The sequence below is a fragment of the Schistosoma haematobium genome, chromosome 2 (genome assembly GCF_000699445.3).
Source record: "Schistosoma haematobium chromosome 2, whole genome shotgun sequence".
In the NCBI taxonomy this organism is placed as follows: domain Eukaryota; kingdom Metazoa; phylum Platyhelminthes; class Trematoda; order Strigeidida; family Schistosomatidae; genus Schistosoma; species Schistosoma haematobium.
This window is the reverse complement of record NC_067197.1, coordinates 42,886,964-42,911,795: the sequence shown is the minus strand read 5'-3', so window position 1 is coordinate 42,911,795 and position 24,832 is coordinate 42,886,964. Positions and strand designations below refer to the sequence as shown.

The 24,832-nt window shown below is 35.3% G+C and overlaps 1 protein-coding gene across 1 annotated transcript in view; it reads left to right on the top strand.

Moving 5' to 3' along the window:
• Positions 1-24,832, top strand: part of MS3_00007019 (uncharacterized protein) — a 57,691-nt gene that overhangs the window by 9,277 nt on the left and 23,582 nt on the right. The window contains exons 5-11 of the mRNA XM_051215275.1: positions 3,807-4,395; positions 5,644-5,965; positions 9,513-9,635; positions 14,305-14,480; positions 17,685-17,922; positions 21,216-21,400; positions 22,220-22,607. Of these exons, the coding sequence (XP_051068476.1) occupies positions 4,225-4,395; positions 5,644-5,965; positions 9,513-9,635; positions 14,305-14,480; positions 17,685-17,922; positions 21,216-21,400; positions 22,220-22,607 (1,603 nt within the window). The 5' untranslated portion in view covers positions 3,807-4,224. The remainder of the gene's footprint in view (positions 1-3,806; positions 4,396-5,643; positions 5,966-9,512; positions 9,636-14,304; positions 14,481-17,684; positions 17,923-21,215; positions 21,401-22,219; positions 22,608-24,832) is intronic.

Here is a 24,832-nt window from a genome sequence, read left to right as displayed (position 1 = left end):
TGTTTTGGAAATATTGCTCACATTTGTTGGGATCATCGGGTAAGTTAGGCACAGGGTATTAGGGAATGATGGTCAGTCAGTCGATGAGGTTGTAAATCTTCATCGACTAAGATGGTTGGGCCACGTTTTACGTATGCATGAACACCGATTACCACGATGCACAATGCTGATTAGCGTTGGATGTGGTTGGAAGAAAGTTAGAAGCGGCCAAACCAAAACGTGGCATCAGTCTGTAAAGTCACTAAATTCTAGTCTTAGCCATGTTGGTAGATGCAGACTGCTTGGTTGGGGTCCATGTAACTATCGTAACCAGTGGTCGGAGACTGTGGATGAAATGTCATATTTAGATGAAAAGCATATCAGAAAATATTTTCAAAGTAATTATTGTTGTTTATCTGGAGATGGAATTAATAATTAATCACGACAAATTATTGGCTTTTAGCGCCGCAAGGATACAATTCAACAATCTATCATACCTCAGTTGAATTATTTGAATCCATTTCCTACTCAATTGTTTCAATGAATTTGAATAATACTGTGATGTGCGCTAATTATATCGACATATTTAGTATATAACACTAGTTAGGAATAGAATGTCTGGCAGCAGAAGATCAAGAAGATCTAGAAGGAAAGAACGGGAACAAAAAGTGATTGGCATGGTAATACAGGAACACTGAAGTCTAAGACGACTGACTGACATTTTGCAAGTTAAGTATTTACTGTATGGTTTTTAGATCTTACTAAGATGGGCTGTAATTTTGTGGTCCAGTACATTCGATTGTCTCCATTTGTGTTCTCGTTTATTACAATACAAATAGGACACGTTTGATCAAATAAGAAGTTAGTTATTAACTTACTGATAAGTCTTGTTAATTTGAACGCTTTATTTGGTTCCTAAGCTATTCTGGTAACTCGCAAGCTAGAACTACGTAGCGACCTGAACTCGAGAGAAAAAGGTGCAAAATAAGCGAAAACGCTTTACTCCAAAGGTTCATTTTTGTACAGAAAAACACGGGTATTTATAGATGTTAACATTTGATAAATTAGCGTCATATTTTGGCCAATCCGCTAAAAGGCATATTATGCCACTGACCAATAGTAGCACGCCACATTGATGTTCTAGAAAGTCCCATCATGCTCTGATTGGCTAGGACTCTTCGGCTCCTTTAGGGCCTCTGGAGGCTCCGTTGCAGTTCTCGGAAAGCCGACTTAACACTTACTATACTGAAATGTTTATTCTTCATGTAAATATAGTACCAAAGATTGAAATGGTGATCTTTATAGTCATCCTTTGATAAATAATTCTTCTATGAATATTGGAACTTAAGTAATCGAATGAAATGATATGTATAAGGAATAATATGTCATTGATTGTCAATGTTATACTTGTAGATTTCTTGGAAAGTAAATTGTTTGTATTTTTAACTAAATGGAATATACCCATTAAGACAATATAATAAGAAAGATTGGTTCAACGAAAAGTTCTGTTTTCAGTGAATTCATTCTCAACACTTTACGGTCGTAAATATATACTTTATCATGCAGATAGATGGGAAATTGTAACTGGAATAGACTGCCAAAGTCAGTGCATCTTCCTAACATTATTGAAGCAGTAGCTATATATTTGGAAAATCGAGAACTATGTGGAACAACCTCTTCTTCTACTATGATCTTAATGTCTCATGATTTTATTTCTCCTTCATATTTTCCTCCCTTTATAATAATCTACTTCGTGTTTTATCTTCTTTATAGACCTTTTACCCTCAACTAGTTTGCTTCTGTTTCTATAATCCTCCTGATTACATTTCATACCAAATTCAGCATTTTATTGTATCATGTTGAGCTTTCATTTCCCAATTATAATTTCCTTATCTATCTTCATGGTTAATATTCAAGTTCTAAATAATAAAAGTATTTTTAAAGGTCTTGGGTTCGAATTTCGCGAGGCGGGATCGTGGATGCGCACTGCTGAAGTGTTCCACAATAGGAAGAAATGACCGTTCAGTGCTTTCCTGTTTTCTATGGTGGTCTAGCTTCAATTGACTCATGAATTCAACTAATAAATTATTATTAGTTTCCCTAGTTAAAAAAATAACATTTTAATGCTTTTTAAGCATAGATGGACAGTGACTAGCAGTGGAATCCCGGACTCGTGTTTCGTGTTATATGGGACTTGTCAGTTGTTTATTCTACTTCATTGTTATCATGTTTAACAGGATTTTATTGCCACTATTATTATCACCACCACCACCATCATCACTGAATTAACTACTTCTATGAATCCTGTGTTAATCTTTTTGTTCTAATAAGGTAGGGCAACTTGAACTGATGCACATATTTGTCTGGTCCGATGTTGTAGCTGACTGACTGACTGACTGATTGTTATCCTGAAACAATAAATGCATACATATTTGCGATTGTATAGTTTTGTGAATGAACTCATCGAAAGAAGAGAACTGTTTACTAAACCAATCTTTTTACTTAATCAACTGAGGAGTCCCATACTAGAACGAAAAAGCCATCCAATACTTCCAAGTTTTCTATGGTGGTCTCAGTTAGTCAGTAACAACACAGAACTTCGTACGTATATCAGTTCGAGTTGCCATACCACATTACCACACAGATACAATTCTCGATTGAAATGCCATAGTGGTAGAGGTAGTAAGAGTATAAGCAGCAATCGGAAAGATTAGGGTTTGAAGATGTTATTCAAAGAGTATAATCTAGTGAAATAAATTTGTAAAAAAGATAAGTAACATGAAAAATTCAGAAGATTAGAATTTGGGAGAACACAAAGAGTGGATGCACGTGTGTCACTGCAAACGATTTTGAGTAATGTGTCATTCAAGGTCTCTAACCATCGGTTTTTATCGTCTCGCGGATCCCAACCAGGTAATCTACACCTACCAACATGACTCAGTCCACTTGTCAGTGTACTTCATGGATTTGTGTCATGTTTTAGTCTGGCCGCCCCTAGCTTTCTTCCAACCTACTCCTATACCATATGGTGAGTACAGTTTTAATTCACTGGAGACTAAGTGACCTTCTAATGGATATTCTTAAATTGTTTATAATACCTTATCATGATGCTCATCGTGATAATGTTGGACATAAGTGTTGTTTTATTGGATATAAAACCTATTTTATTGAGTAGCTATCATGTATTTTAATACCAGTATTCTTTATTCTACTTTCCAGATATTGAATTATGGCTATTAGGAATAGAGGATATTCGTATTTCAAGCATTGCTCATGTATATTGTAATCGATGAGCGAACAATGCTAAGTTTCGGCATAAAGCACTAGATAAAGTTTGTGAATTGACTGATTAGGTAGTAATAATTTATCAAGTAAGATGCTTGGAACATACATAACATATACCCGACCACCAACTACCTGAAAAGTGTAGTGATACATTGGAGAAGGTTAGAGACTTCCAAATCACGAGGACATATTAATGTATGAGGTTATTGACAACTGCACTGAAAGACTAGTAAACAAGGTGTAGAGTACCTAGTTTGGGTCGAGTTGTTGCGTCAATGGCTCAGAATCAGTCACAATGACCCAGATCTTTGACTTCTCCTAATCCAATTAACAAATCCGAACTCAAAACAAACATTGTCAATACATAGTTAGAACAATAAACTTTAGTGTTTCAGACTAAGAAACCAGTGGTTGGGCATACTTAACACATATCCCAGTCTAGCTTCAATTGAATCATGATTTCAACTATTGAAATTAATTGTTAGTTTGAGAAAGAGAAAGAGAGCAAAAGAGAGAAATAATCATTGTCTATTTCATTTCAGATGAATTCTCTTCAATGACAATCAATCATGGTTCATTTATATCTAGTCCAGATCCTGAAGATGAAATACATAATTTATCATTAAATAATTCAATGAATCAAATTAATCATTTTATTGATCATTATCAATCATCATTAAATGATTTCAATATTGATTTATTTGATCAAGATCATATCAAATCGAATATGAATACAAATAGTAGTGAATTTAGTTTAAATGATGAAAATGATAATGAGAATATAGAAAAATTCAATTTTAATAAAAGTCAATCAGTCATTGAATTACATCATCATATTGATATGATTAAAACAAGAACTGGAAAGTATTTCAATCATAATAATAATAATAATAATAATAATAATAATAATAATAATAACTATTACATAATATAGATCAGAATAGAAATGGATCAAATACAATGATATCGATGAATAATGATTGGTTTATCAATGAATTCTCTAAATCATATAATCAATCAATAAAAACATTGAAATCAATCAATATCAATAATCAATTGATTACCAATGATATAATGAATAATAATAATAATAATAATAATAATAATATAAAGGATGATCATAATGAGCAGGTAATGTTTGGAGTTCATTTGTTTTTACTATAATTTATTGATTATATTTTTAATTAAAATATATTGATTGTAAGTTTCTTATTTTCCATACATGGGATTCGAACCCAGGACTTTGGGTTATGTATGTGAATGCTTAACTTTTAAATCATTGAGTAGGGGTTCAGTGATATTAATGTTGAATTTTTAACCGATTCATGAAATTGTGCAATTATCTTTCATTGTCAGAGGTAGATATATGTCTCTATCTGATATGGATTAACTCTACTAGTTATGGTTTCTTACTAGAACTTTGACAATTCCCTCATCAACCTATTAACACTTGTGGAAACATGGTAACTAACAGTATGGAGTGACCGATAAGAGTGAAGGATATTGGTGGGTTACTAGTATTCGATCATAGTTGTCTTCGAAACATTGCTCGTATATCCTGGGACTATCGAGTAATTAATGCAGTTATTAGGAAATGGGTACTAATTAAGGATGGCAAATCAATTGACGAGGTAGTAAAACTTCATCAGTTTAGATGACTGCGACATGTGTTACGTATTCCCAATCACCGACTGCCCTGACATATGTTGTTTCATGGTGTAGGAGTAGGTTGGAAGAAAGCTAGATGCGACCAAACCAAAACATGGCACAAATCCATGAAATCACTGACAAGTGGACTGAGCCATGTTGGTAAGCGTAGACTACCTGATTGGGATCCGCGATACGATAGCAACCGATGATTAGAGACCCTGAATGACATGGTCCAAAATCGTTTGCAATGGCACAGGTGCATCCACTCTTTTGTTCTTCCAAATTTCTAATCTTCTGAATTCTTCATGTCCCTTTTCTTTTTCTCTTTCCAAATTTATTTCACTGAATTATACTCCTTGAATAACCCTAATGTTTCCGATTACTGCTTATACTCTTACTACCTCTACCACTATGGCATTTCAATCGAGAATGGTATCTGTGTGCCAATGTTGTATGGCAACTCGAACTGATGTACGTACGTACGAAGTTCTATGTTGTTGCTGACTGACTGACTGATGATAATAGCATTCATAAAATTACCACTCAATTGATTGGCTTTAAAAGATTTCATTAATTTAAAGATGTTTTTTCATCATGGGCTTTTATTTGTCGTTTTGCTTTGGACATTTGCTTTAATTGTTGACTTGGCTATTTCATTATGTATCTGTATAGTTCTACAAATGAACCAAACTAATTTTTATATATACAACTTTGTAATTTGAATTCAAGGAAACTTTGGCGAATTCTTCAGTGCATAGTAACTGTAGACTTGTGAAGGAATTAGATGAAAATAATAATAATAATGACGACGAATTACAGTCACCTTTAGAGGATAATCAACATGATTTATCTTCATTACAAGCTACATCTGCATTGGATACTATAGAAACGGATTCTTATTTACACACAAATAATAATATACCTAAACAGGAAATTTCCACAGTTCAACCGTCAACATGTTCAAAAGACTTGTCTCAATCACCTTTGAATAATTTTAATGAACCAGAAGAAATATTCTATATTGTAGATGGTGTACTTTCATCAGCACAAGGTTAGTTGTAATATATATATGATGTGCAATTTTCAGTTAAATTAGAATATATACCTAATCTAACTTTAAATGATGCCACCCCTTCTAGTCAAACAAGTTGGTAAAGCCTAGTAGGCCCTTTTGAAGATAAACAGGCCACATCGAAGCACGACACAACTACTGGGGCTAGAATAGCTGTTTTTGCAATCGATTGGAGTTTTCCCCGTAGATAGCATCCCCGTACATTGCGTGCACCATTTTTGTGAAAGTTTTGTCGTTTTTCGACCCTGGAGTAATTGTCCTGTGATTCTTTGTGGGTATCAGTCAAGTGGGTGATCAGTCCAATCTCTACCATCTGGGTTACCGCTCATGTTAGTTCATGGGACTGAGTCCCATTAGTTATGAGGCACGACGAGGACGTGTGAGTCGGGTTTTTCCTCCCAACTGTAAATGATAGGGACATATCATTTCATTTAATTTTTATCTATCATAGATTAACTTTATTACTATGTTCAAGTTGGATATGATGAACATGGATATGGTAACAATAAATTATTCTATTTATGTCATTTGAATTTAATTCCATGGAATATAAATTGTAATTTCATCTTTGAAATATCCAACGTTTACATCCTGATGTTCGGTTGTTTGAAGGAATTTGTCAACATAATTTATTAGTTGAATTCATGAGTCAATTGAAGCTAGACCACCATGGTCCTACTATGAAACTCTTCCACAATCCTGCCCCGCAAGATTCCAACCCAGGACCTATCGGTCTCGCACACGAGCGCTTAACCTCTAGACCACTGATCAGGTATCCAACGGCGTTATTGTCTAACTTCAACCAATCCACGAAATTGAGCCACCGTTCATCATTATCTTCAGTGAATTACTGCCTCACAGCAGATCAGGTTGAACTCCACTTGTCACTGCTTTTCACTAGAACTCCATGAAATACCTCTTGAAGCCAGTCACTAGTGAGCATATGTCGATTAGTATCAGAAGGGGTTTTGTGGAGATTGCTGTAATTTCAATAGTTGAGATCATGAGCCATTTGAAGCTAGATTATCATGGTGTTATTCAAATAGATACAGATTTAAACCAATCCCGAAATAAGACTCTGTATTTAGAAGATAAGAAAGGTATCATGGCTTCTCAATAGAACTCCAGGAAATACCTCTTGGAGATAGTCACTGTCGGTTATACGATTATTATAATCAGAGAGGGAGATTTGTGGTGTTCTTAGTAATTTAATAGTTTAGTTCATGGGTCGATTGAATATTAGTCTTCTTAATGCATGAATCACCAGGATGACGAATGCGAGGGTAGAGTGAATATTGATCTCTCCAATTCAATTTACTCATGAATTCAACTACTAAATTACTATAATATTCACAAAAACCCTTCTCTGATTATAATAAAATACATAACCATCAATCCCTTTGATAAATTTCGATAATGCAATGAGAAGATGAAAGTTATCCAAATTATGTAATACATTTCGAACAATCTGACTGAACATATACCTGTAAAGACATTTAATATGAAAAATAAGCCAACTAACCAAATTAAAAGGTAAGCGGAAATAAAGATATATGTGATCACATTGTTGGAAATGCATTGCACAAATATATCACATAATTCTGATAACCCCAAATGCCCTGGTACGGCCGAGGGTGGGGAGAGTCCGGTCTCCCTCTCGAAATACTCTCACATAACCACGCGTATACAGTTACTGCCAGAGAAGTCCTACTCACTGCCTTCTGGCGGTATTACTATTGTTCACGAAATTGAGAGGACGAAAAGTGACATCTAATTTGAAGGCTCATGGTGTGTCCCCCTAAGAAAACCACCTGCTTCGGTCTGAGTACCCGGAGACTATCACAGCCCATACACAAATCAAGCGACTTTTGTGGTGCATATATATTCGGTGCCCCTTTGTATCAATATTTATGTGTCCAAATAAATAGATAAATAAATCGAAATAGAACTCATCTTTATGTTTTCTGTTTGTTTCTCTTGCTTAAAATTGAACTACGTTTTATGCAGGAATTAGTTGTTAGAAGATCATTTACGTAGAGTTGTTGTGTCTGTTTAAGATTTGTAGATATGTTCTGTAGATGGTTGGTGTACAGAAAAATACAACTGAGCAGTTTCATAATTTTACTATCCATGCGTAACTCGGTTTTAATTACATTTGCGAAAACATTAAATCAAAGGTGATCAGTCAGTCGTAATTAAAGTAAAACCTGATGAAAAAGTGCGTTGACCTGAGTTACTTACTTGCGCCTATTACCCTCATGGATGAGCGTTGGCCGCCTACTAGCACTCTTCAACCAACTCTGTCCTGGGCAATCCTTTCCAGCTTTTTCCAGGTGTTATTCATTTTTCCCAATGTAATGAGTTCTTTGGCCTTCCTCTTTCCCGTTTCCCTTTATTACACCAAGTAAGCACCTGCCTCAAAATGCAGTTTGATGATTTCCTCAATCTATGTTCTATCCACTTCCAACATCTTTTCCTAATTCCCTCTTCAACTGGGTGCTGGTATGTTCTCTCTCACAGTAGATTGTTGACGATGGTATCCGGTCAACGGACATTGAATATTTTGTGTAGACAATTGTTTATAAATTCTTGTAATTTTTTTGATGATGGTTGTAGTAGTTCACCAAGTTTCAGCTCCATACAGTAGAATTGTCTTGACGTTCGTATTGAAGATTCTAACTTTGATGTTGACTTGCAGATAGTTGTTTTGAGTTTCATATGCTTTTCAATTGTATTTTAAGTAGCCATACCAAATTAACACGATAAGATGGAATTAACAAGATGTATAACATATAAGTAGTGACCAGTGGAGTTCAACCAGGTCTGTTGAGAGATAGTAACTCACTGAAAACAATGGTGAATGTGTCGCTCAATTTCGTGGAGTAGTTGAAGTTAAACATTAACACCGTTGGGTACCGGCTCAGTGTTCTAGTGGTTAAGTGCTCGCGCGCGAAACCAGTGGGTCCTGGGTTCGAATCTCACAGGGGTGAGGTCGTGTATGCGCACTTATGAGGGGTCCCACAATAGGACAAAAGGGCAGTTCAGTGCTTCCAGGTTTACCATGGTGGTCTAGCTTCAACTAACTCATGATCTTAACCATTGAAAATAATTTTAAATAATGTAATAGGAACGATGATGAGAATAACTAAACCTGAAGAATAGAGTTCTAGAAGGCATGTTCGAAGGTAATATTAGTATACAGAAATATAAACAGTGAATTCATCTGCCTAATTTTGACAGATTCTAATCCATATTACCGAAGATCTCTAACCACTGATTGCGGTTATCCATCTACATCTATCAACATGGTTTAAAAACCACTGACCTCCTACATACTATGGTTCTTAACAATTCTTTCTTTCTAATAATATTCAGATTTCATGTTTATCGTTTGATCACTAAGTAGATAATAATTATAAATTTCATCAATCAATTAATAGTGCTCATCAGTTTTTTGTTGTTGACTACCTTTTGAAGTATATTAGACCTCATTGTATAGTTATTCATGGTGTATTTTTGATTATAGATACCAATAATTACTCAGCTATTACAACAGTAACACCATTAAATGAAAATATATATTATCAAAATGGTTTTGATGCAGAATCGGAAGGTTGTAGAAGTAGTGTTATAATGGATGAAAATTGTGGTAATTTGTTGTTTTTTGTTTCTTATAAAATGCACTTTGTTTTTCCATGAGAAACTATTTATTTATGTGTATTATTTATATAATAGTTGAATGTATGAGAAACCTAGAAGCATTGAACGACCATTCCTTCCTAGTATGGGACTCCTCAGCAGTGCACATCCATGATCCTACTCGTGAAATCTGAACCTAGGACCCTCGAATGCTTAACCCTATAGGCCACTGAGCCATCATTTGACGCTGATACTGTCTAACTTCAACCAATCCATGGAATCGCACCACAGTCCATCATTGTTTTCAGTGAGTTATTATCTTACAATAGGCCCGGTTGAACTTCACTGGTCACAGCTACTCACTAGAATTCCAGGAAATACCTCTTGAAGCCGTCCAATGTTTCCAGGTTTTTCGTGATAGTCTAGCTTTAATTAGTTCATGAATTCAAGTATTAAATTACTATAATATCCACAAAACCCCTTTCTGAGTATTATATATTGTTAAATACATACCTTTGACTTACTGTGGAAAGCTTGTTCAACATACAAGATCATGTTCGGATTACATAAACTTGGGTTGAATCAGATTTAAGAATTGTTGTTCCGATCATACATTGGTCTCCGTACAGGATCCTTTCAAGGGCATTAACTCAAAATTCGCATGATGTATGAAGTTTCTAATTTGTCTGGAAAATTGTATTACTATAGAAAACACCAGTAGCAATAGAATTTATCAACCTTGAATCATAAGATGTCTATGTGTCATAAACTCTCTTAAAGACACAAACAAAAATAAATTCCGTTTTTTAATAAATTGGAATAGATTAAAAGGATAACATGTACTATTATTAAGTCTATCGAAGCGTCCAAGTCACCCAATAGAGATACGCGCAAAATCGAAGTTCGCAAAACAACTATTTGTTTAAAATAACGGTTCTTTATTGAATATTATGAAAAATTTACTTACATAATCTCCACAACCCCATTCTGATAATTACGATGTGCTCACTAGTTATTAGCTTCGTGAGGAAATTCTTGGAGTTCTATTGAGAAGCCGTGACCAGTGGAGCTAATCCATGTCGGGTAGAGACATATATCTACCTCAATACAATGGAAGATGGTCACGCAATTTCGTGGATTGTTTGAGGTTAGACATTAACACCGTTGGATGCCGACTCAGTGGTCTAGAGGTTAAGCGTTCGAGTGCGAGTCTGAAGACCTCGGGTTCGAATCTCGCTGGTGGGATCATGGATGCCCATTGCTGAGGAGTTCCACATTAGGACGAAACGGCCGTCCAGTTCTTCCAGGTTTTCAATGGTCGTCCAACACCAATCAGCTCATGATCTCAATCTAAAACACAAATTACTAAATATTTATCAGTAGTGTATTGTGGTACACAAAAATGAGCGAAATAGTAATAAATTTACGTAGTACAAACTGTACTTAATATTATTTCTTTGGCGTAATTTTTGTGAATTGGGTGAAGTTAGACACTAATACCGTTGGATGACGACTCAATGATCTAGATGTTAAACATTAGCGAGAGGGATCGTGGATGTGCACCGCCGAGGAGTCCCATACTAAGACGAAATGGCCGTCTAATGCTTCCAAGTTTTCCATGGTGATCTAGCTTTAATTGACTCATGAATTCATCTATTAAATTATTTCTGCTAAATGAGTGAATAGAAATAAGTGGAAATGTCACTTTAATGCTGTCAAGATTAACATAAAACATGGTGAAGGTAAACAGAAAAGCGGTAAAGTAGATAAATTATAATGACGATAATGATAGAGAGTTATGATTATCTAAGTTAATATCCAAGGACTAAAAGATAATTGCTCACAAAATTCCTATTTAATAGATAGAGATTCTCTTCGACTGAAAGTTTCATAAAACTTAGCTTAACGAAATGGTACAACACAACTAGAATTTATAGTCAGTATGACCTATTAGCATTGAATGATATCCAGTGTGAATGATTTCATAGTTCGCGTAATGCTAACTAGCGTTGAGGATAGTTAGAAAAAAGTTAGAGGAGGCCAAAACAAATCGTGGCATCAGTACTTAAAGTCACTAACTTCTAGTCTGAGCCATGTTGGTAGATGCAGACTACTTGGTTAGGGTCTACGTGACTATCGTAACCAATGGCTGGAGACTGTGGGTGACATGGCTCAGAATCGATCACAATGGCGTCGGTGTGTACATTCTCTGTCTTCCCTTAAACTAAGAGATTAAAATCGCTTCGTATCTCTCTTTCTACGAACTAATAATTTCTTCCTGTACTATGCCCTTATACACAATCTTTCTTCGGTATATTACTACTATTGAAGTAACTCCTTCTGTGAATTTGGTGTTCATCTTGTTGTGATAATGAGGTGTGGCAACTTGTACCGATGCATATATGTGCATGGTACTACTTTGTAGCTGATTAACTGACTGACTCTCCCTTTAAAATAATGTGGCATTCTTTCATGACACTTACCAAAACGTTATTTGTTCAATTAGAGGTGAAAGTAATGATTGGCAAGATTTTCTCGTAGTTAAGAAACATGGAAAATGCAATATATTCGGGGCTCAGAGATGATATCTTTATACAATATCTCTTAATGTTTTCCACTAGTGAATTTTGATGATTCATGAACTACAAGTGGTAAACTGACAATCGTTTTCATACCACAAAATGTCTACTAACAGTTAGAGAATTGATAATTTGATGCCTTGCTAAGTCATATTATTTATGTAAGCATATAAACATTTGTTATAACACTCGGTTTTTCCCGTCTACACTATCGGGACTCTAATTTATCTTAGACGAATATCTACTCTAGATTCCCTCCAAGTGTCTATTCTACAGGACGTCAACACAACTCAGATCATGAGCACGTGGTTAGCCTGACTAGAACGTAAATATATTTCCTCAACAAAACCCGGCACAATTCAACAACAATGAACAATCAATAATAATAAGTAATAAGGATAGGGAAATATATAACTCATTTAACACCTGACAGATTATCTGCATGTCTGACTAAACAAACAAGCAATCACTATCATCCTCGCACACACATCAATATTGGTACAAGGAAGCACCAAATATAAGTGCTCACAATTCATCATCCGATCTGCTTGTGGGGTTAAATACTGTCCGGGTGACCAAACCGAAGCAGATGGTTTTCTTAGAGGGAGATATAACCGGAGCCTTCAACCTAAAGGTCTGATCCACAAGACAGTGGGGCGACGTCAGGAGATGCAGTTCCATGGTAGCTGATGATCAGCGATTGGTTCATACGCCAATTGTTCCCTCAGGATGTGCAACATTTGTTTAGAATGTGGGTTTTCCAACTCCCCTAGATGGTTATTTATACACATAGTTCCCCTAGACGGATCCTCCATATCCACCGATCCAGCTAAAGCTTTATACACTCGCGTTTCATCTTCTCATTTTCATAATCAACACCCCTACCGTGAGAAGGCAGTGAGTAGGACTTCCATGGTAGTGGCTATATACGTGTAGCTATGTGAGAGCATTTAGAGGGGGAGAGTAGGCTTTCCTCACTCTCGACAGTACCAGGGAATTCGGGCGCTTGTTATTTCGAAGAGTTCATTTATTAGAACATGTAGTTGTTCGAAATTAGTACCACAACTTTACTGTTTCAGTTTATTTAAGGTTCCTATCTTGTTAACTAATCAGTGTTGTATATGATTAGTACTAGCATTTATCAGCAGTAGGTAGTTTCAACACTTCTGATCAATAGTTCTGAAATATGTGTCATAGAATAATTGTATTCTGTTACATCATTTGTCTCTAGCAGTCATATCCTTTAGCTGTGTTTGATAACAGTGTTTACAGTAAACTTAGATTCTAATATAAATCTAGATAATTATTGTGTATTTGATGGAAAACAGTAAATAACTGGAGAAGCTTTATTCAAGTCAACTGGATGTTCTGTATCAATCAAGTGAGAATGAAGAGAACTTTTAATTGGGTTTAAATGTACTTTCCTCAACTAAGCAGTATGTTATCCGCAGATGTGTTGACAGATTTTTCTAATTCTGCTCTTTATATAACTGGCTTCACAAGAGCAGTGAACTTGATAGTTACACTTACATTTGACCAATACATTTGTTTATGGTTGTAATGATTGGACGAGTTTATGATACTCCATGCAGTTGGGTTGTAGTGAACGTTTTCTGTAATCGATTTCCCAACTCCTGTCCTCATATTTCTTGACATATGTCGTTTTTAAACTGTAGTTTTAATAGTAGAGAATTCTTCTAAACATTCACTATCATCAGTCTTATGTCTATTCATTTTGATTGTTTTTCGATGATTTTTTTTATCTACTGGGCTTGGTTAGATGGAAACAAGCCTGAGGAACTCTGGGATACAGGTACATCCAACTGACGAGTCCAAAATGGGACGAAACGCGTGTTCAACTGGTTTCCACTGCTAACCACCATTCAACATTATTTATAAAGCTTAGGACTTGAGGTAATATCGTGGCAGTTCTCACAGGATGTACATATACCAATAAGAGACTGATCAATTACAATCCTAAACAACAGTGGGAAGATATAAGCAAATAATACCTGGGGAACTCAGTAGTTATCTCATTTATTTCAACTACCTGTAAATCTTATAAATTTATATTTAAGTAAATTTTATATATCATTTCAGAGAAAGAAATTACCCCTAATTATTATGATGCCCATAATGAACTTGATCATTTATTGATTAAAAATACTGATATAAAAATCGATGAAATTTCCAAATCATTTACACCATCTATTCAAAACGATAAAATATCAATGATAACAACAACAACGACAAATGAGATAAGTATTTGTAAAAGTGTAAGTTTTCAATTTATTGATTCCTTTTCTCTTTCTTTTCAGTAGTTTTTTTTTCACCTGTTACCCTCCCCCCCCCTCAGATGGAGCACAGGTTGCCGACCAGCATTCTCCAATTCACTCTGTCCTAAGCCTTCCTTTTAAGTTCTATCCATATGTTGTTCATTATTCAGCAACTCTGCTTCTTAGGCTCAAAATAGGTTTATGAATCAGTCTGAGAAATTAAAACTAGGATCTAGGACTAGAAGTTAAAGTCAGTAATTATACTTACGGTTTTCATTACAAGTTGATATCAGCTATATAATCCAAGAGTTCTTTATAGCCACGTGGGTGAATGAAAGTCAAGATACTTCATTAGCGATTAGTACTCTGTCTTTTGTCGGTATATCCAGATTTTATATTCGAACTGCGAGTAATGGTCCTAATCTATGACTGTAGATCTTGAGTAACATGGTCAGGGTTTGATAGTGGTAATAGTGCATATTAATTTACTCCCTACCTCCCCTTAAATCTTGAGTCCACACTTTATAACTCAATCTCACTCGTCCCTTTTGAACTATATCACTTATGTTTAGTTTCCACTTAAGTAAGGATCAATATCTCACATTCTCTGCTCTTCATCTTTTTAATTTCCGCTGTCTCTCGTTGTGTTAATGTTCATTGTTGTACCGTTGACCCATACAGATTTGTCCCGAATTCTACATAAATAGTGGGTGATTACTTACCTATGCCTGTTATTGCTAGTGGAGCATAGGTTGCCGATCAGCATTCTCTGACGTAATTTGTCCTGGGCATTCTTTTCTAGTTCTATCCAATTGTTGTTCATTCTTCTCATATCTGCCTCCACTTTGTCGGCGTAATGTATTCTTTGGTCTTCCACTTCTCGTTTGGCCTTGAGGATTCCAAATTAAGGCTTGCTTTGTGAGATAGTTGGGTGCTTTCCTCAATGTGTGTCCTATCCACTTGCAGAGCTTCTCCCTGATTTCTTCCTCCATTGGGATCTTGTTTGTTCTTTCCTGCAGTAGATTGTTGCTGATCGTGTCTGGCCAACGGATCCGAAGTAGACAACTATTAACAAACACTTGTATCTTCTGTATGATGGCTTTCGTGGATCTCTAAGCTTTCTGCGTAGTTATTTATGGGTATAATAAAATAGTTAACTTGTTGAGACTATATAGAGCTGAAGGTCTCATATGAGGCTGGAGGTTCGCCATTGATATTGTGGACGGCTCGGCATTGCTTTGGCAAGTTTTGCTGACTGTTCATGCGAAAAATTGGTTTGTTGGTTAACCGATTTCATTCATACTGGTGGTTGCTTTTCAGTGTTCCCGAGTGCCATTGTCATTGGGACATCGTAAGGCATGCCGCCATTGCTAACATTAACGAGTTTGACTGTCGTGTAAACGGAATAGGTCAACTTTGACCTGTTCGTGCTGTGCATAATTGATTCACGCGATCATTGATCGGAATAACTATACACGTGGTGTGAGTGTGTATATGAATGGTGCGAATGGTCCACCAGGGTACTTGGTACCTGTGTGGTTGCGCCACAGGATTGAGCTGTACTATTCAGATTGTAGCTTTAAAGCCTGTACGGTGTCTTGTTCCCCTGCTAAACGGGGTTGAGCTGTACTGTTTGGGTTTTTACGTGAAGGTCTGGATGGTGTCTGGTTCTCCTGAAAACCAATGTAAAATTACCCTGGCCTACATGGATATATTATATAACTGTGAACTTATATAACGTTGAGACTATAATTAATCGACAACTTTCGAGAGATGCTAAAGTAACCCTAAGAATATTCACCTATTATCTAGGACTAAATGACAATTATAAATCAGTGCGAACAATTAGAATTTTTGATTTACAGTTAATCGTTACGGTTGGGAACTAGATTTAGTGTTTTCATCACAAACTAACATTAGCTAAAATATCAAGATGCTATTCAGCTAAATGAATGAATGAATTTTGCGCCAAACATTCAAGACTTGTTATCTTATATCTAATTGGTTTGTTCATAAATTATAGTCTTGACTCTTATTCATTCACTTACAAATCACCCTTCGTTAATGTTGTATTATGATTTGTTTAAACCACTTATTATCCTGTCTTCATTAATTGGATTCGAATTTATTGTACGAATACTTCTCTTTAAAGAATTGCTTCATTATAAGTAGCATACATTCAGAAAGATTTCTGAAAATAGTTAGTTAAATGGACTAATTGCTTCTTTTGTCGATATAACATTTGACTAGTTGTTAGCTGTCATATCTAGAGCTTAGATTCTTAATGTACTGCGTATGACTTCAGCACTCGAACGATAGAACCCTCCTTAGTTACAAATGAGAAGAGAGAAGATTTTTGAAAGGAATGCTATTCTAAAACAGTATCAATTATAGTACAAAACAGTCAGGTATTTATAGTTTTTAATAAAAATGAAATCATCATCATTGTCATCCAATCCGCATAAAGAGGATTTTTAGCATTTATCCAATAGTGTAGCTCGGCATAGGGGTTCTAGAATATTCTTCCAAACGATGATTGAATGGAATATCTTCGGTTCTTTCTGAGCTTCTTAGGGCTTCCTTGAGTTCATTCAGGGACTGTCCTCACATTAGCATTAATTATATTGTAGTGTATTACTTCTAATGTGAACAGATATAAGTAGTATATAATAGGAATAGGAAATGGAATGCTTACCAGCAATAGATTGATATGAAGAGAACAAGTAAGAAAACGGAGAGAAATTGGAATAACAATAGAATCAAAAGAATGATACATTATGTAAAGGACAACTGAATTTCTAACCTTAATCATCAACTATAAATCATAATTCTAATTCCTTACCCTAGTTTATAAACCTTATTTGGTCCTAGTTACTACGTGGACACTCTCAAGGTTAGTTTACTGTCGCTCAAAGGTCGTTCATATATTTTAATCTCACTAAAGTAGTTTCAAGCAACCTTGAATGCTAACAGATTAGTTTCAACATCACGATGTTCACCATAATTATTTATCTAGAAGAGAAAACGTATTCTTATACGCCATGATGATATTCATTATGTGCTGTTGTCATGGCTATGAAGTGGTTCATTTCATACAATCAAGATTCATCTAACATTCACTTCGATTGAGATAGATTTTAAATGTTATAATTGTTTCATTATAATTCTATCCATTTCTATCTTATTGTTTCTTTAAAAACTCAGAATGATATGTTAACTACTGAATGTAAATGGTTATCTGATAATATGAATATAACATTATCTAACGTTTATCCTACAATCTTCTCTAATGGAATACAATTAGTTACTCAATATACTACTCATAATTCACCATATATACATTATGCTGCTTCTAAAATCAATTCAAACAATCTACCTGAATATATACCTTCACAATATAGCAATTTATCTATGACTGAATATCATTCTAATCATGTAATACGTAAGTTGAATAAAACGATTTAATTTAACATGAATTGAAAATTGTGCATATTATTTTCCCTCAATATAAACTCTACTTTATGTACACATATATGAAAATATATGAATTTAAGTGTTTTCAAGACCTACATTTTATTTATTTATTTATTTATTATTATTATTATTTATTATCATCATCAGCTTTATTCAATATTATATTATTGGTACAATATAGAATTCTCAGCGTAAAGCATTTCAACAAGTTTCCGTTTCTTTATTCTTGGTCGGTCCTGGTGATAAATATTGAGTGATCGCCAGTTAGATGTTAGCAGTTCACTAAATGAACATCTGAATAATGTGCATTCTTTCCGTTGTATATTGCCAACAACCACATTGTCTCTTATTGAGTTTTTTTTTTGTAACTTTGACAACGAAAGGTTATACACTTTTCAGAAACGCAGCAGAATAGGTTATGCGATTAATAAACATAGTGATATATTAAAACAAACAAAAATAGATAACTTGTTGAAATATCTGGATGGCAGGAACAGGTAGCCCAGATGATCAAGCAGGCCGCCCTTAACAGTATAAGGTTGTGGAGATTGTTGAGTTTAGATTGATATCATGAATGAATCAATGAAAATTGCCAACAAATGTCCTGGTATGGCCAAGGGTGGGGAAAGTCCGCCTTTCCCTCAGGAATTGCTATCACATGACCAGGCGTATACAGCCACTGACAGGGAAGTCATACTCACTGCCTTCAAGTGGCGGCCGGGGTGTTGGTTATGATACTGAGAAAACGAAAAGTGAGTGTTCAGCACTTTAACCCGGTTAGTGGACATGGAGGATCCACCTAGGAGAGTTCAGTCAGTTAGTCATTTACACCATAGGACCAGGCACATATATGCATTGGTACAAGTTGCCACACCTCACTCATTAGCACAAAAAGTGAGCACCGAATTCATAAAAGTAGTTAATTTAATGGTGATAATATATAAAAGAAAGATTACATATAAGGATATAGTACAGGAAGAAAGAATTAGTTCGTAGAAAGAAATATATAAAGCGATTTTAATCTCATAGTTTAAAGGAAGACAGAGAGTGTATACACCTACACTATTGTGATCGATTCTGAGCCATGTCACACACAGTCTCCAACCGTTGGTTACACTTGGGCGAGTTGGAAAATCCTCATTCCAAATCAATGATGCATATGGAAACCAGGATCCTGAGGGAACCAATGGGGTATGAACCAATTGTTGGTTACCGGCTACCATGTGACTGTATCTCCTTGTGTTGCTCCACTGCCATGTGGATTAGATCTTTGGGTTTCATAAGAAAACCACATGCTTAGGTTTGGGCACCCGGGCAGTATCCCAGCCCTAACATAAGTTGTATGGTTTATGTGACGCGTATCTATTTGGTGCCTGCTTGTACCAATGTTTATGTGTTTAAATAAATAATCAATAAAGTAGTGGTCACAGAAATCAAATGTTTTTGATTAGTAAGTATTCCGATTATCAAAATTGACGTACTGTGACTACTATAGGTGATGTGATCTAGTACAGGCGTGTTCATCAGTTAATCTTTTGTTTAATTTTTAATATCCAACTATTTGATTTGTTTTATATTTTCATATGCAATTTTCTGTTTCACCTCACCCCCCCCCACATTTTCTTCTTTTTCCTTATCCTTATTTCTGTCTTTATGAGGTAGGTTAATTGATATGGTAACTAACTCACTAGGTCCTATGTTGTTTATAATGTCTATTTTCTGAACAGAAACTATATATTTAAGCAAAGATGGATAGTGGCTAGCAGTGGAATTCAGCACGCATTATCCATCTTTGCTTAAAAAGCTTGTGACTTAAAGCAGTATCGAGGCAATCCGCACAGGATGCACATATGCCAATAAGAGACTGATTAATTGCAGTCCTAAATGACAATGGGAAGATACAAGTAAAACAACACTAAGTGAATAGAAGCTGAATATTAATTTAGAAAACGTGTAATGAATCAGTACTACCTGACACTGTCTTGGCTCAACAATTCAAAGAGAAATGTCATTACGAATCTCAAGTAGTTTGGATGTCAAGAAAAAATGTAAACAATTGATTTATAGAGTAAAGAATGGTAACAAAACAGGATTATCATTGTGTTGTATGTGGCTGAGGCCCAAATTTTTATTAGTTCGGTTATACTACTTTTTGATCACTATTAGTAAAATTACTAAAAAATATGTATCAGAAGGGGTTTTGTGGAGATTTTAGTAATTTCATTAGTTGAAATCATGCGTCAATTGAAGCAAGACCACCATGGAAAACCTGAAAGCACTGAACGACCGTTTCGTCCCAGTATGAGACCCCTCAGCAGTGTGCATCGACGATCCCACCCCCGCGAGGTTCGAACCCAAGGCCTATCAGTTTCGTGCGCGAGACTTCCAGGTTTTCCATGGTGGTCTTGCTTCAATTGACTCATGATCCCAATTATTGAAATAAATAATAGCAAATTTTTTACAATGTATACTAATCCATTGTTTCATCAAGTTTAACTCTACTAAATTTATTTCAAAGCTTTTTTTCATATTGTTTTTATTGAAATCTTGACTGTTATTAGGCTGAGCTAATGTAGCTTTTCTGAAATGTTGTGCGTTGCTATTTCTGTGTAGTGCTTCTATGGATCCGGTGTTCATCTTTTTGTGCTAATGAGATATGACAATTTGATCCGCTGCATATAGGTGCCTGGTACTATGTTGTAGCTGACTCACTGATTGACTGTGTACTATAAACGAGACATAAACTGAAATATATGAGTAGATTGAATCAATATCATGTCATATTTTGGTGGAGTTTTGTTCTCTGAGCTGGATGGTTTGGTCGATGAAAGCTCCACGACCAAACCATCCAGCTCAGAGAACAAAACTCCACCAAAATCATCCACCTGAGCTACAAATCTTCTCCACCATCTCAATATCATGTCATATGTAGCTTTTTGTTTGATTTATTCTAATATTCATGCAATAGTTCTGCAGGCAATATTTCGATGAACTCTTGTTAATTTCACTTAGAAACAGATAGAAATAATCTTTGACAGATTTTTTCTCATGTATGACAAAAGAAACTGAAAACCGTTTGTTTATATTGAACAACTACTCAATTCCATAATGAGTAGTCTCTTACCATTTTCTGTTAGATTTCAATTATGTTTACTTTCATATGAGGCTGTCGATATTTCTACATCATATTTAAAGGCTTAATTTCATGATGGAAAGAATCTTCCCTTTCTTTCTATCATTATACGTTGTTTTTTTCTTCAGAAAACATACCAACCTGTGTCACTGTATTCAGTCAGACCGACACAACTTCAATGAAACAAGAACATTGTCTTTCATTAAGTTCTGTTGAAAATAAAGTTCCCCGAAATAAATTTAATGAAACTGAGATGGTCAGTAGAGAAGACAATGGTATACATAGAATGTTCCATATACCTAAAACTTCTACGGTAAGTTAAAAATAAAAATAAGTGATCTTTATTTATTAATAATGTTTTACAAAGTATTCGTTGGTTGATTATATCCTTTCACTATTCTAGGATCTCGCTTTTTCCTTCATGAATGTTAAGATCTATATCCTGTGGTCAGGTATTTTCCTTGGAAGTTCTCTACGATAAATTGCACTCTCTCTTTGTTACTGTCATTGGTGGGTGAGTATTAATTAATAACATTCAGTACGATGGCTACCTTCTTTTATTTTTAAGGATGCTTTATTGATCCCGAAGCTACAAGATTCTCATTCGTTAAGAACATTTTGCATTTCTTTGGAAAGTATCCATGCAAACTTTTCTGTACTTTGTGACCAGAGTACAGCAGCAACTCTAATCTTTTTTGTTCATTTTGTATCTTGTGGGTTTCGTTTACTGGCCTCCAGTGCTATTCGAATGATCCTTCCGGCCTCGTAACCTGTCCAGACACTCACTGTACCTAAATAATTTGTTCCTTTAGTCGTTAAAAGGGACAACTGTCTTGTTATACAGAAGAATCTCGGCTTTCATCATGGGTTGCCATAACTCTTCTACGTAAATATCGTTCAACTCTAAGGACTGATTTTAAATGATTTAAATAAATTTTTATGGTTTACGTCTTTTTAGCAGAGCTATTTTTTATGGGGTCGAGTTGGTAACCCCCATATCCAACCCTCCTTTCCTGGGTTCGAGATCGGGGATAACCTTAGAATGGCTCCATTGGAAGTTTCAGTATATCTTAAAAATACCTTTTCATAATCAAAAATAATTTTATCTTTGTGTGTAATACTTGTATTTCAGAGGCAAACGATTGATTTATCTTCTTTGAATGTGAATAAACAGAGCAAAGATTTATCTTCAATATACCACTATCATCATATTAGATCAACTGTTACATCATCCTGTAATACAGGAATTACTACTTGTCCATTATTAACTCAAAATATGAAAGTTCAACATCATGAAAATAACAAGCCAAATGAATATTTAACATGTAAACATTATTTATCTAAAGATGATTTTGAATCAAATTCAATTATATTAAGTCCTATCTGTACTAATCAACCTATAACAGATTATAATGATCCATTAGTTCAAAATGATGTTAATGTATACAAAGTGAAATGTGTTCCTGCACATTCATGTAATCATTCAAAAGACAATGTTAAGAAGTTCGATACTAAGTTAGGTAAGATCTCCAGCTTCACCACATTCTGAAATATGATTGATATATTAACATTAATTATTCGTTTTTTTAGTAAGACATTAATTTATAGACTAGCCAGTCAGAGGCGTTAGAGAGATTTCAAGTTCACGGCGCTAACTTCAGTGCTTAGTGCTGACGTACAATCGGTTCACAGGGAATTTTGTAAAAAACGTGATAATTGAGCAGCTATAACAAATAAAACGGCGAGACTATAATTTGTGGACGAATCAATCAGGTATAAGATAATAGATCTCGGATTTGGGCACGAAAGCCTTTCACCCATTTGGCTAAATAGATTTCTGGCATGATAGCTGATGTCAGTTCGTGATGAAAACCCCATATATAATTCCCAACTGAGGTAAATTATGACAATTATCGCGAACTGGATAATAAAAGCACCAGTAACATTGGCTGCAGCCAGGTACTACAATATATACGGATGATTGGAGAGTGTTCAGACTCCTACATAGGCTTGGTTATGTGCATCGTGTCGTTATCCACAAGTGTCATTTTCGGTACTCAACAACCGGAGTGTACACAAACAATATTGAAGCTATGTGGTCGAGGCTGAAACAGTTTATTTGACCTTATCATGAATTCAGGGGCAGATTATTCTGTAGCCATGTGTATAATTTCCTCTACTGCATGCATTACGATTTTAGAACCTCTGACTGTTTGCTGATTGACTAGTATATATCAAGGCCACTTAAGATTCGTTCAATGGTCGTCCATAAATTATAGTCTCGCCCGTTTTTTGTTGTTGTGTACTTCGTTATGAAATATGTGAATACATGTACTATATCCTTATAAATAACCTTTTTTCTATATATTACTACCATTGAAACGACTACTTCTATGAATTTGTTGCTAATGAGTTAGGTATGGCAACTTGGAACGATGCATATATGTATTTGGTTCGATGTTGTAGCTGACTGACTGATATTTATGAACAGTTGTTTGTTACATCATCAGTGAGTGATTGAGTTAGATTTTATTTTAGTCCCTTCATAGTTACATCTTGATAAAAACAACTAGATAGTAAGAGTATTTTACTGTAATGCTTGAGTAATTTTCAGACATCGTACAGTTTGTTCATTTAAATCTTTCAGTGTAGCTGTAAATATATTCATATGATAAATTCATAATCTCGACAGATTTAACCAGAAATCTTATAATTTAAAGTCAAAGATTGATGATAGGGTCGTATTGAATCTTCCTATTGATGTTTAGGACTGCATATGATCAGTCTCTTATTGGTATCCATCTTTGCTTATAATGCTTGTGACTTGAAGCAATTTCGAGGCAATACTGTGTCTAAACAATACCAAGTGAATTTAAAGTTCACCCCATTACACAAGCAAATGGTCATCAGGAATCAGTAGTTAAGTGGATAACACAATGGCGTTTAAAGCTAATGGTACTAGATTCGAGTCCTGTAGTGAACATCAACTCTGCGATGCGGGCACATACAGCTGATAAGTCTCGAGTAGGACGAAACGCGCATGAAACTGTTAATTAGTCTTAAATGTCTGGTTAGTTGTCAGATGAACACTATATTTAAGAAGTAAAGTTGTTATACATTTTCAATCCACGAGATTGAATCGATGAGCAGAACATTTTAGGGATCAGTTCAACTGGTCTTCAGCCATACTTCGGTTGCCTACGATCTCCAGTCGACCTGAATGACAAGTCCTCCGACTCTTTACGGAGTTGAAAAAGCAATAGGAAATCTGAAACGAGGGAGAGCAGCAGGCCCTGACAAGTTTACCCTGAGATTTTTAAGGATGATGGTTCAGTATTAGCAGTGAGATTAACTGAGGTCTTAGGTAAAATTTGGGAACTGGACGCAATCCCATCTGACTGGTCTCAATCACTGATTGTGCCAGTCTATAAGAAAGGACAAAAGTCCTCTTGTGACAATCACAGAGGAATCAGTTTCACTAATATAGTGTCTAAAATATTAGCTTCAATAATACTTCGACGCCTAACTAAAGCTCGTGAAGAGCAGATTAGAGAAAACCAGGCCGGTTTTCGACCTGGACGTGGTTGTATAGATCAGATATTCACACTACGTCAGGCTCTAGAACATAGACACACATTCAGACGCCCCACAATGGTAGTATTTCTCGATCTTAAGGCGGCATTCGACTCTGTTGATCGTGAGGTTCTATGGCAGTGTTTGTCACTGAAAGGAGTACCAAAGAAGT